The sequence below is a fragment of the Salvelinus namaycush genome, chromosome 28, assembly GCF_016432855.1.
Source record: "Salvelinus namaycush isolate Seneca chromosome 28, SaNama_1.0, whole genome shotgun sequence".
Taxonomy (NCBI): Eukaryota; Metazoa; Chordata; class Actinopteri; order Salmoniformes; family Salmonidae; genus Salvelinus; species Salvelinus namaycush.
The window spans coordinates 15,267,789-15,280,206 of record NC_052334.1 but is presented as its reverse complement, the minus strand read 5'-3'; the positions used below and the strand labels follow the sequence as shown (position 1 = coordinate 15,280,206).

General features: G+C 43.5%; 1 protein-coding gene across 2 annotated transcripts in view; it reads left to right on the top strand.

Annotated features, from left to right (window-relative positions):
- The window catches only part of LOC120023619 (tectonin beta-propeller repeat-containing protein 2-like), a 44,853-nt gene that overhangs the window by 6,026 nt on the left and 26,409 nt on the right, over positions 1–12,418 (top strand). For both annotated transcript variants that reach the window (XM_038967664.1, XM_038967663.1), the window contains 8 exons: positions 990–1,296; positions 1,659–1,791; positions 2,002–2,469; positions 2,678–3,435; positions 3,685–3,868; positions 5,589–5,762; positions 10,804–10,990; positions 11,387–11,528. In XM_038967664.1, coding sequence (XP_038823592.1) covers positions 990–1,296; positions 1,659–1,791; positions 2,002–2,469; positions 2,678–3,435; positions 3,685–3,868; positions 5,589–5,762; positions 10,804–10,990; positions 11,387–11,528 — 2,353 coding nt within the window. The remainder of the gene's footprint in view (positions 1–989; positions 1,297–1,658; positions 1,792–2,001; positions 2,470–2,677; positions 3,436–3,684; positions 3,869–5,588; positions 5,763–10,803; positions 10,991–11,386; positions 11,529–12,418) is intronic.

Here is a 12,418-nt window from a genome sequence, read left to right as displayed (position 1 = left end):
AGCAGTCAATATTAATCGTCACCTTATTTCAGTCTCATCTGAAAGTTGTAAATTCTTGGTTATCTTCACGAACCCTGGCTAACAAGTTGAATCAGCAATACAAAATTGGGTTTAATTATTTATTTATTAAATACCTAACTAATCACACAGAATTACATATACACAGAATGAATCATACCTTGATTACAAATTACGTCATAAAGGAAAACGTCCCTAGCGGGCGGAACAGATATGACAGCTGCTTACACAAAGAAAAAGGGTCTGGGTTTGATTGAAAGAGCGGGAAGACTGAGGAACAAAGGGCGAAGCTGTGCTATCGTAAATACAATATCTTATGCATTCTAAATTACCGCCCATTTGGAAAAGGAAAATGCAATAAATATTTACTCTGAGCTGCGCTCCAGTAGGTTGGTGGTAGATGGAAGGCCGTGTTGCCAAACCGAGTCCTTTGTCCTTTGAAGAATGTCTCTGGTGGTCAATTGGATAGTTTTAGTAACATCGTTGTGTGGTAGACGGGATACTCTGTCTGCCCTAATTTACGTTTGCAGCTGCTGTTGCTAACTCAACGGCTAGGCGGTATCACTTCTGTAGTGAATAAGAGTTCAACGTTCATACCATTCGCAACCAAAGCTCACGCTGAGGTTGGCTTAGTTCTGTAGTTGTTATCTGAACCATTCTGACATCGGATCGTCATCCTAATGTACCCGGAACAGGAGGTTCAATTTTCGTCAAGGGTTTATATAGTGGAGGGAGAAAAGGGGTGTGTTTCATAATTTACAACCTAGGTCTCTTCACGTGGGCGGGCCACTGAGTCGGGCCTAATTCACTCATGAAAACCCAATTCTCACATTTTAGAAGCTAAAATCACATTTCATCCCATCACGAATAATTTCATATTCAAACATTTGAATATGCAGTAAAAAAAAAAAATCGAGCATGTTTTTGTTCAGTGTAATATATTTATCTTGCACTGTTGTTTTTCCTCAAAGCAATGGGAAGTTTGGTGCGTGCTTCCAGCCAGGCCTGTGTAAGCAGAGTGACCTGCTAGTCTATGCAGCGAGGCCTGGCCTCCGGCTGTGGCGGACGGATGTAAGAGGGCTTGTGGTGGACACGCTGGTCCTCAAGCGTCTGTTCAACCAGGAGGTGCCACAGTTTGAGCTGTTCACCAGGCCGGGCCCCACGGGGGGTTGCCGGCCCCACGAGAGGCAGCTGGGTGTGGTGAGCTGCTTCCTCAGAGAGGGCTGGGTCCTCAGCTGGAATGAATATAGTGTCTACGTGTTGGACTGCCTCAACCAGGTAAAGATGTCCTCAGGCAGGAATGGATACTTTTTTGTTGTTGAAATATTTTTGTATATATTTTTTTCATAACAAAAGGGTAGACAAGCAGGAACATTTGCATCATTCACTTAATACAAAGGAATGGATATTTTACATGGATATCTGGATTAATGGATACATTAATACATGGATTTTAGCTGTCTTATGTATTTCCTCAACCAGGTAATCAGTTTTGAATCACTTGTGTCACAAATCATATTTTGATAGAGAAAAAAGTAGTCAGGTAGGTGAATCTAGCCTGTGAGAGTCTTTAAACCTGTGTCCTGTCAGGGTGTCATGTTACAGGTCTATCTCTAAAAAAATAAATGCTGCCTTTCTAGGTGATCATCGGTGCACTGGAGAGCTGTGGGGACATCGTCTCTGTATCATGCACCGAAAATGAAATCTTCATCCTGAAAGGAGATCGGGACATTGTTCGCATCTCGAATGCTCCTGAGGACTTGGCTTCCAACAGTACGATGTCATACATAGTACATCGTCATGTCATAATATATCAGAAGCACTTTGTTCATTTCAAACCAACCATAGAGAGTTGAAAGAGAGAGAATCATGATCTCCAGCTAACACTTTCTTTACTCCTAGACTTTAATTTTGAATTCTTGTATCTCTATAGTCATTCCCAGATATATAACAATCTTCTGCTCTTAACTTTCTCCCGCCCAGTTTCTGAGTTGTCCTTCCGTCTGACCTCTCCCCTGACCACTCCTACCACCCTGCTCCCTCCCTCCGGCTCCGTGGAGACAGTCCAGCCTATCAGGACAATGGCCATCACAGAGCAGGGGGAGCGGGAGAGGCTGGTGGATGAGGAGGTAGAGGAGGTGCTGGAGCAGGACCAGCTGAGTAACATCCCCGAGGCGGGGAAGGCCGGAGCCCTGATGGAGAGGCCTGAGGTGGGGGAGCGACTGGACCACCAGAGAGGGGGCAGTGTAGGGGGCACCAGTGATTTTCATAGCCGCAGCAGTTCCATCACGTCCTGCGACAGCGTTCAGGGCATGATGCTCTCCACCAGCACCATGGAGCAGTCAGAGCTCTCCTCCAGCCAATACAGTGCCATCAACCAGGAGGACTTTCAGCATGAGCTAGTGGTCCAGGCCATCAAAGTCAAGAAGAATGCCAAGAGGAGGAGGCAAGGCGAGTGGCAGTTGTAGTGATTTGAGATCTAGTGTGTTATGCTGTGGTTGATCACAAAATGTAAAAAAAAAAAATAGCTGCAAATTGCTTTTTTAATAGATTAAAAAACGAACAGCTTGTCTTATAATTACCTTTCTCTTATGATTCAAGCCACTAATGTTGAAACTTCTTGCTGCTATGTTCTCCCGCTCTCTTTTTCTCTTTACAGAAAGTGGAAACCGCATCGGTGAGCAGCACAACAGCTGGTCCGAGAGCATTTACAGTCAGGATGGAGGAGGGGGCAGCGACGGGGGGACCAGCACCTCTATCAGTGAGCCCCCCTCAGCTTCCGACCACACAAGTTTCCCGTGCAGCAGTCTGGACCTACAGAGCAGGAGCAGCGGATCCCCCGACCAGGAGGGCTCCATCAGTAGGGCCTCTCCAGAACTCACTGCCTCTGGAGCTCAGAGCCAGGGTGGTGACCAGAGAGAGGACCCTCTGACTCAGACTCAACCCCCTGGGACTCAGCCTCCCTCCTGCCCCATGTCCCTGCCCTCCCAGGACATGGAGTGCCAGTCCTACCCAAAGAATGAAAACAGACCCTCCATCACTAACAAAGAGGGGGAGGCTCCCACCCGACACGTAGACCTATTACTGGAGTGCACCTTTGCCTACATGCAGACCTCGAAGGAGCAAGACCCCATGGAGGAGCAGGAGGATGATCTCCTGAGACCCCTCATTGGGCTGGATGACTTGGACCAGGACGACCCCCACCACCAGCACTGTCTGCTGGATCTGGAGCCTCCTAGCTGTGTTGATCAGATGTGTTATTCCCTGGAGCCTGAGCAGTGCCACTCTAGTGACGAGGAGGACATTTACGCTGTCCACGGAGTTCCGTACTCAGCCTCCAGCGCCAGCCTGGGAGACAGACTCAACGCCCTCAACCTCCAGGGGTCCAACATCGGGCAGCAGGACCAAGACAAGACAGTAATAGTTATACTAGTGGTTACAGTTATATCACACACAACATGTGACGTTGCATATTGCACCTTCCTCACTGTGTGTGCTATAGTACATCACATTCCATTTCAATAGGATACCATGTGGTTAGTAATGTTGCATCAAAATGAAAAGCAATGGATCATTTGATTGTTATTAGTCATTTTATGGCACATTTATAACACACAAACCATTACTGTAGGATGCTGTGTCTGGTTTGAACCTTCTCTCCTGTAGTTGGCAGAGAGCTGGATGGGCTACACAGGGCCAGGCTGTGGCATCCTCAACCTGGTTGTGACTGACCAATACATCTGGTGTCTGGACTTTAAAGGAGGCCTGTACTGCAGTGCCCTCCCAGACAGGGGCCTGAGCTGGCAGAAGTTTGAGGACAATGTGCAGCAGGTGGCACTGTCACCTTCAGGTGATGAGGATGTCTGTAATATGGTCATTTAGCAGAAGCTTTTATTAATCTATTGTGAGATGCTTTTATTTCTAAATCTGCAATATGTAACCTTTTAGGCGACACAACCAAATTCACATAGAAATGGGAGTTATAGATCTGTCATTATCATTAAAATCAAATCTAAGAAGTGGTAGATATGTTCTATATGCACTATTTCTATGCTTCCCGTTCTTAAGTTTAATTTTTGCAACTTTGACTATCGGTTTTGAACACCAGCTGAAAATACAATATTTTGGGGGTATTGAAAAGTTGTTCCACTGCGGTTTAGATGGTACAATGATCAAATCAAATGTTATTTGTCACATACACATGGTTAGCAGATGTTAATGCGAGTGTAGCGAAATGCTTGTGATTATCTACACTATATTTGCTTGTTTTATCATATAAACTGACATTAAAGGAACTATTAGAATTTAAGCAACCAGGAAATGGCGGGTGATTTCTGCATATTGTACCTTTTTTAAGCTTTTATTTAACTTTTATTCAGTGACTGGGTCTGTTAGGGTCTATCATGTGTATATATTGTGGAAGAGATGAAAGGCACTGTAGTTGAGGGAGACAGACTGCAACCACTATCATCGAGATAGATCTTTACTTTTCGGAGTTGGTTAGTTTGATTACCAAAATTACATCTTTGGATGTACACTACCGTGCAAAAGTTTGGGGTCACTTTGAAATGTCCTTATTTTTCATTTGTGGGTTTGATTACAGGCTCAAAATGGCCAGAAACAAAGAACTTTCTTCTGAAACTCATCAGTCTAATCTTGTTCTGAGAAATGAAGGCTATTACATTTGAGAAATTGCCAAGGAACTAAAGATCTCGTACAACGCTGTGTACTACTCCCTTCACAGGACAGTGCAAACTGTCCCTAACCAGAATAGAAAGAGGAGTGTCAGGCCCCGGGGCACAACTCAGCAAGAGGACAAGTACATTAGTGTGTGTAGTTTGAGAAACGGACGCCTCACAAGCCTTGAACTGGCAGCTTCATTAAATAGTACCCGCAAAACACCAGCCTCAACGTCAACAGTAAAGAGGTGACTCCGGGATGCTGGCCTTCTATGCAGAGTTCCTCTGTCCAGTGTTCTTTTGCCCATCTTAATCTTTTATTTTTATTGACCAGTCTGAGATATGGCTTTTCTTTGTAACTCTGCCTAGGCCGGCTTCCCGGAGTCACCTCTTCACTGTTGATGTTGAGACTGGTGATTTGCGGGTTTAATAAGCTGCCAGTTGAGGACTTGTGAGGCGTCTGTTTCTCAAACTACACACTCTAATGTACTTGTCCTCTTGCTGAGTTGTGCCCCGGGGCCTGACACTCCTCTTTCTATTCTGGTTAGGGACAGTTTGCACTGTCCTGTGAAGGGAGTAGTACACAGCGTTGTACGAGATCTTTAGTTTCTTGGCAAGTTCTCAAATGTAATAGCCTTCATTTCTCAGAACAAGATTAGACTGATGAGTTTCAGAAGAAAGTTCTTTGTTTCTGGCCATTTTGAGCCTGTAATCAAACCCACAAATGACATTAACAATGTCTACACTGTATTTCTGATCAATTTGATGTTATTTTAATGGACAACATTTTTTTGCTTTTCTTTAAAAAACAAGGACATTTTTAAGTGACCCCAAACTTTTGAACGGTAGTGTACATATTAGTAGATGCATTAAAGTTTCATTTTATTTTAGGGTCCCTGCTATGGAAGGTGGAACAGAAGACCATGACAGCGTATGCATGTGGTAAATTCACCATCAAAGGAAAGAGGCACTGGTACAAGGCCCTGGAGGATTCTGCCTTTGTGGCACTTGGTGAAGACACAGCATGGATCATCCGAACCAGCGGGGACCTCTACCTGCAGACAGGTGAGCTACTGGTGACTATTCAGTACTGTATGTCATTTTACTATCAATGGAGTATAGATGAACAGACCTGATTAGATCAAACACATTTAGACAAATTCATGTAATAAAATAAAGTTTCTTCAAGATTTTGATGGCACATTATTTGAATGCTTCTTTAATGTAAGTATTGTTAATGTACTTGTGGCACAACGGCTTGATTCACTCTATTTTAAACAAGACTGTGATTTTAGCCCCAGGTGGCCTCAGAGTATTAAGAATATTATATCACAATCCTGTTTATTGGCAAAGTCTGAACTCTCAATTCAGCAAATCAGTTCCTGAGTTTAACCATTCTCCATTAGATGGCGCTGTTCAGGCCCATAGTAAATAGTATCATCAGTCACTGGCTAAATCTTCTTAGAGGTAATCATAATTCTGTACGGATGGCATATTAAGGATCAAAATAATGAAGCCTAGTAAATCCAAAACATGCTTTTAGAAAGTAATATTTAACCTTTGGTGTTGTGATGGATTGTAACACACTCGCTGGCCCTGCCCTGCTGGTCATGACAAGTATTATATTATTATACTATGGGTGGGTTTAATCCTGGATGCTGATTGGTTAAAACCGCATTCCAGCCGATGTCTATTCCACAAGTTACCACCGGCTAAAGCTATGATGTTGAAATGCCTATTTACTCTGTTTCATCTCACTGCGCAATCCACTGTCTCAACAGCCCAGCCAGGCAATTTATAAACTTGATCTCCTCTGTAAAAAGCATCTTGACATTATCTCCCACTTCTTTTAGACTAGCGTTTGATTTTCAACAGGGGAGATTTGTATAAACCTTGTCTGTCTCTCTGACATTTACAACAATGTTTTCCTATACTGAAATTCGATCTCCAGCTGTCCCATAATATTGAACGTGTCCGACGGGAGTCGGGAAGAGACAGACAGGCAGGCAGCTTTTGTCAGCCAGTCGAAATCATGAATCAGCTGGCATCATTTTTATGGATATATGCAAAGAAATGTCAGTAGAAAACAGGTCAAATGAAACAAAATGCAGCTAGTTTGCTATCTTTCCAGCTTCAGATTTAAGTGATTGTGTTAGCTGTGTTGTTGGCTAGCTCCTCAGAACAACAGTGTCCTGATGAGAGCACATTTTCTATGCCAGGCAAAATCGTGCGTCATTAGCTCATTGTTAGAAATGTATCCAAATAAATATCACTAGAAAACACCTTAAACAAATGCAAATGTAGATACTTTGCTGTTATTCTGTCTGCACTGTTTGACGTGACTGTAACTTAGCCGTAGTTGTCTAGCTAGCAAGCAAGAGATAAGAACATTGGCAGTCATTATGGCAATGGAACATTTAGAACGAACGACTGGGTCGCTCGTAGATACAGAACAAAAAGACTAAACGACTGGGTCGCTTCTCTGGCAACAGAACCAATAGAACAAATGACCAGCCGGCTTGGGTAGCAACTTTAGATTTGTGTCGGGACTATGACTCGTGGAAGAAGGAAATGGTATGAATAAATCCATCAAAATAAAGTTTCTAATGAACTTTTGTCAATCATTATTTTTTACAATTGAAGTAGGAAGTTTACATACACCTTAGCCAAATATATTTAAACTCTGTTTTTCACAATTCCTGACATTTAATCCTAGTAAAAATTCCCTGTTTTAGGTCAGTTAGGATCACCACTTTATTTTAAGAATGTGAGATGTCAGAATAATAGTAGAGAGAATTATTTATTTCAGCTTTTATTTCTTTCATCACATTCCCAGTGGATCAGAAGTTCACATACACTCAATTAGTATTTGGTAGCATTGCTTAACTTGGGTCAAACGTTTCGGGTAGCCTTCCACAAGCTTCCCACAATAAATTGTGTGAATTTTGTCCCATTCCTCCTGACAGAGCTGGTGTAACTGAGTCAGGGTTGGAGGCCTCCTTGCTCGCACATGCTTTTTCAGTTCTGCCCACAAATTTTCTATAGGATTGAGGTCAGGGATTTGTGATGGCCACTCCAATATCTTGACTTTGTTGTCCTTAAGCCATTTTGCCACAACTTTGGAAGTATGCTTGGGGTCATTGTCCATTTGGAAGACCCATTTGCGACCAAGCTTTAACTTTCTGACTGATGTCTTGTGATGCTGCTTCAATATATCCACATAATTTTCATTCCTCATGATTCCTGCTATTTTCTGAAGTGCACCAGTCCCTCCTGCAGCAAAGCACCCCCACAACATGATGCTACCACCCCCATGCTTCACGGTTGAGATGGTGTTCTTCGGCTTGCAAGCCTCCCCCTTTTTCCTCCAGACATAACGATGGTCATTATGGCCAAACAGTTCTATTTTTGTTTCATCAGACGAGAGGACATTTCTCCAAAAAGTACGATCTTTGTCCCCATGTGCAGTTGCAAACCGTAGTCTGTATTTTTTATGGCGGTTTTGGCTTCTTCCTTGCTGAGCGGCCTTTCAGGTTATGTCGATATAGGACTCGTTTTACTGTGGATATAGATACTTTTGTACCTGTTTCCTCCAGCATCTTCACAGGGTCCTTTGCTGCTGTTCTGGGATTGATTTGCACTTTTCGCACCAAAGTACGTTCATCTCTAGGAGACAGAACGCGTCTTCTTCCTGAGCGGTATAACGGCTGCGTGGTCCCATGGTTTTTATACTTGCGTACTATTGTTTGTACAGATGAATGTGGTACCTTTAGGCTTTTGGAAATTGCTCCCAAGGGTGAACCAGACTTGTGGAGGTCTACAATTTTTTTTTTGATGTCTTGGCTGATTTCTTTTGATTTTCCCATATGTCAAGCAAAGAGGCACTGAGTTTGAAGGTAGGCCTTGAAATACATCCACAGGTACACCTCCAATTGACTCAAATTATGTCAATTAGCCTATCAGAAGCCTCTAAAGCTATGACATAATTTTCTGGAATTGTCCAAGCTGTTTAAAGGCACAGTCAATTTAGTGTATGTAAACTTCTGACCCACTGGAATACAGTGAATTATAAGTGAAATAATCTGTCTGTAAACAATTGTTGTAAAAATGACTTGTGTCATGCACAAAGTAGATGTCCTTACCGACTTGCCAAAACTATAGTTTGTTAACAAGAAATTTGTGGACTGGTTGAAAAACTAATTTTAATGACTCCAACCTAAGTGTATGTAAACTTCTGACTTCAACTGTATATATTGGTAAACTGTGAAAGTGATAATGCCCTCAAAACCGGTGTTTGAAGGATATACAGTTCATTCCTAAATTATTCAGACACCTTGACTTTTTCCATATTTTGTTATGTTACTGCCTTATTCTAAAATGGATTTGTTTTTTCCCTCGTCAATCTACACAAAATACCAACCACACAAGGACAAAGCAAAGCAGGTTTTTAGAAATTTTTGAAGATGTATTAAAAATACAAAAACAGATATCACATTTACAAAAGTATTCAGACCCTTTACTTAGTACTTTGTTGAAGCACCTTTGGCAACGATTACATCATGTGTTCTTGTGTATGATGCTACAATCTTAGCACACCTGTATCTGGGGAGTTTCTCCCATTCTTCTCTGCAGATCCACTCAAGCTCTGTTAGGTTGGATGTGGAGCATCGCTGCACAGCTATTTTCAGGTCTCTCCAGAGATGTTTGATCGGGTTCAAGTCCAGGCTCTGGCTGGGCCACTCAAGGACATTCAGAGACTTGTCCCGAAGCCACTCCTACGTTGTCTTGGCTGTTTTCTTAGGGTTGTTGTCCTGTTGGAAGGTGAACCTTCGCTCCAGTCTGAGGTCCTGAGCACTCTGGTGCAGGTTTTCATCAAGGATCTCTCTGTACTTTTCTCCATTCATCTTTGCCTCGATCCTGACTAGTCTCCCAGTCCCTGCTGCTGAAATACATCCCCACAGCATGATTCTGCCACTACGATGCATCACACTAGGGATGGTGCAAGTTTTCTTCCAGACGTGATGCTTGGCATTCAGGGTATTCATCAGACCAGAGAATCTTGTTGTCATGGTCTGAGAGTCTTTTTACGTGCCTTTTGGCAAACTCCAAGTGGACTGTCATGTGCCTTTTACTGAGGAGTGGCTTCCGTCTGTCCACTCTGCCATAAAGGCCTGATTGGCGGAGTCCTGCGGAGATGGTTGTCCTTCTGGAAGGTTCTCCCATCTCCACAAAGGAACTCTGGAGCTCTTGTCAGAGTGACCTTCGGGTTCTTAGTCACCTCCTTGACCAACGCCCTTCTCCCCCGATTGCTCAGTTTAGCCAGGCGACCAGCTCTAGGAAGAGTCTTGGTGGTTCCAAATTTCTTCCGTTTAAGAATGATGGAGGCCACTGTGTTCTTGGGGACCTTCAATGCTGCAGACAGTTTTTGGTACCCTTCCCCAGATCTGTGCCTCGACACAATCCTGTCTCGGAGCTCTATGGACAATTCCTTCAACCTCATGGCTTGGTTTTTGCTCTGACATGCACTGTGAACTGTGGGACTTTATGTAGACAGGTGTGTGCCTTTTAAAATCATGTCCAATCAATTACATTTACCACAGGTGGACTCCAAGTTGTAGAAACATCTCAAGGATGTTTAATGGAAACAGGATTCACCTGAGCTCAATTTTGAGTCTCATAGCAAAGGGTCTGAATACTTATGTAAATAAGGTATTTGTTTTTTATTTTTAATACATTTGCACAAATTTCAAAACCTGTTTTTGCTTTGGCATTATGTGGTATTGTGTGTGGATTAATGAGTGGGAAAAAAGTATTTATCTATTTTAGAATAAGGCTGTAACATAACAAAATGTGGAAAAAGTCAAGGGATCTGAATACTTTCCGAATGCACTGTATGTATGTGAGATATATACATTAAATTTGAATTCGATATGATTAACTAAGAAACTAATGTGAGACTGCTATACTGCTATTGTTTAGCATGATTAACATTGTTACATACAGACATTCCCGGCCCCTCACTAACTCACAAAAACAACAAATACAACAAATGCCTTAACTCACAGACCGTGAAACTTGACTGTGTGGTTGTGATCCCGTTCTGCAGGTTTGAGTGTGGACCGTCCGTGTGCACGAGCTGTGAAGGTGGACTGCCCGTGTCCTATGGCCCAGATCGCAGCGCGTGGCGGGGTGGTGTGGGCCCTCAGCCAACACAGGGCCGTCTTCTACAGAGATGGCGATGGCCTCAGCAGCTACTGCTCTGAGGGGGAAATGTGGAAGTATGACAAAATCAGGTAGGACCTTTTCTGAAAAAGATAACCTGTGTGTCGTAGGCCCCAGTAACAGTGATAGTCGAGTTAGCTCTGCTCGGTTCTTGTGACACCCCTGTGGGTTGTGGTGTGGTCATTCCAGATAATTGTAATTCAACAGGGATTCTTTCACCTTTTTTGAAAAGAGGAAGGAAGATGTGTGTCATAGAGGCCTAGTAGCAGTGAACGTTTAGTTAGTATGACCGACCAGGGTTCAAATCCAGATCTCCAGCACGCCACAGGACTGTGTTAGCCTGCTGAGCTAAAGCCTCTTAGGCATTAGCTTGGGGAGCTAATGCAAGTCTTCGGGACTCAGGCAATGTTAGCTTTCTTTGCTGATCATTACATATTTGTGTGAATGTGTTTTTCCTCCTCCCAAAGTGAGAGTCAGGGTCTGGAGCCCATCTGTATAGCCCTGGGAGAGAGCAACACGGCTTGGGCTCTGGACACCAGTGGCAGTCTGTGGTTCAGGACTGGAGTCACTGCCAGGAAGCCCCAAGGGGAAGATGACCACTGGTGGCAGGTTGGTATCCTACAGACTGTGTTCAATGTTACTCACACCCATAATTTTCATACGTCGTCTATCTTGCACTATGATCGTTTTTTAAGAGCATGTATTATTAAAGTCAAATTTAGGATGGTTTGCATTACAGACTTCACCCTGAGATGAGTATGGGTCTGGTGCCGACAGAGATGGTCGCCTCGCTTCGAGTCCTTAGGAAACTATGCAGTATTTTATTTTTACCTTTTTTTAATGTATTATTTCTTACATTATTACCCCAGGAAATCTTAAAAGTCTTATTACATACAGCCGGGAAGAACTATTGGATATAAGAGCGACGTCAACTTTCCAACGTTACGACCAGGAACACGACTTTCCCAAAGCGGATCCTTTGTTCAGACCACCACCCAGGACAGTGGATCTAATCCCAGAAGCCGACCCAAAACAACGTCGCCGCAGAAGAGACTGACGGAGCGGCCTCCTGGTCAGGCTCCGTAGGCGTGCACACCGCTTCTGAGTATAATACTCGCCCATGTCCAGTCTCTTGACAACAAGGTAGACGAAATTAGGACAAGGGTTGCCTTACAGAGAGACATCAGAGATTGCAACATTCTCTGTTTCACGGAAACATGGCTCTCGGGAGACGTTGTCGGAATCGGTTCAGCCACTGGGGGGCCGCAGACCTCGCGCCAACAGAGATAAACACCTCTCTGGGAAGAATACCCCTAACCAGAAACCGTGGATGGATGGCGGCATTCGCGCAAAACTGAAAGTTCGAACCACCACGTTTAACTATGGAAAGAGGACTGGCAATATGGCCAAATATTAACAGTGTAGTTATTCCCTCCACAAGGCAATCAAACCAGTGAAATGCCGGTACAGGGACAAAGTGGAGTCGCAATTCAATGGCT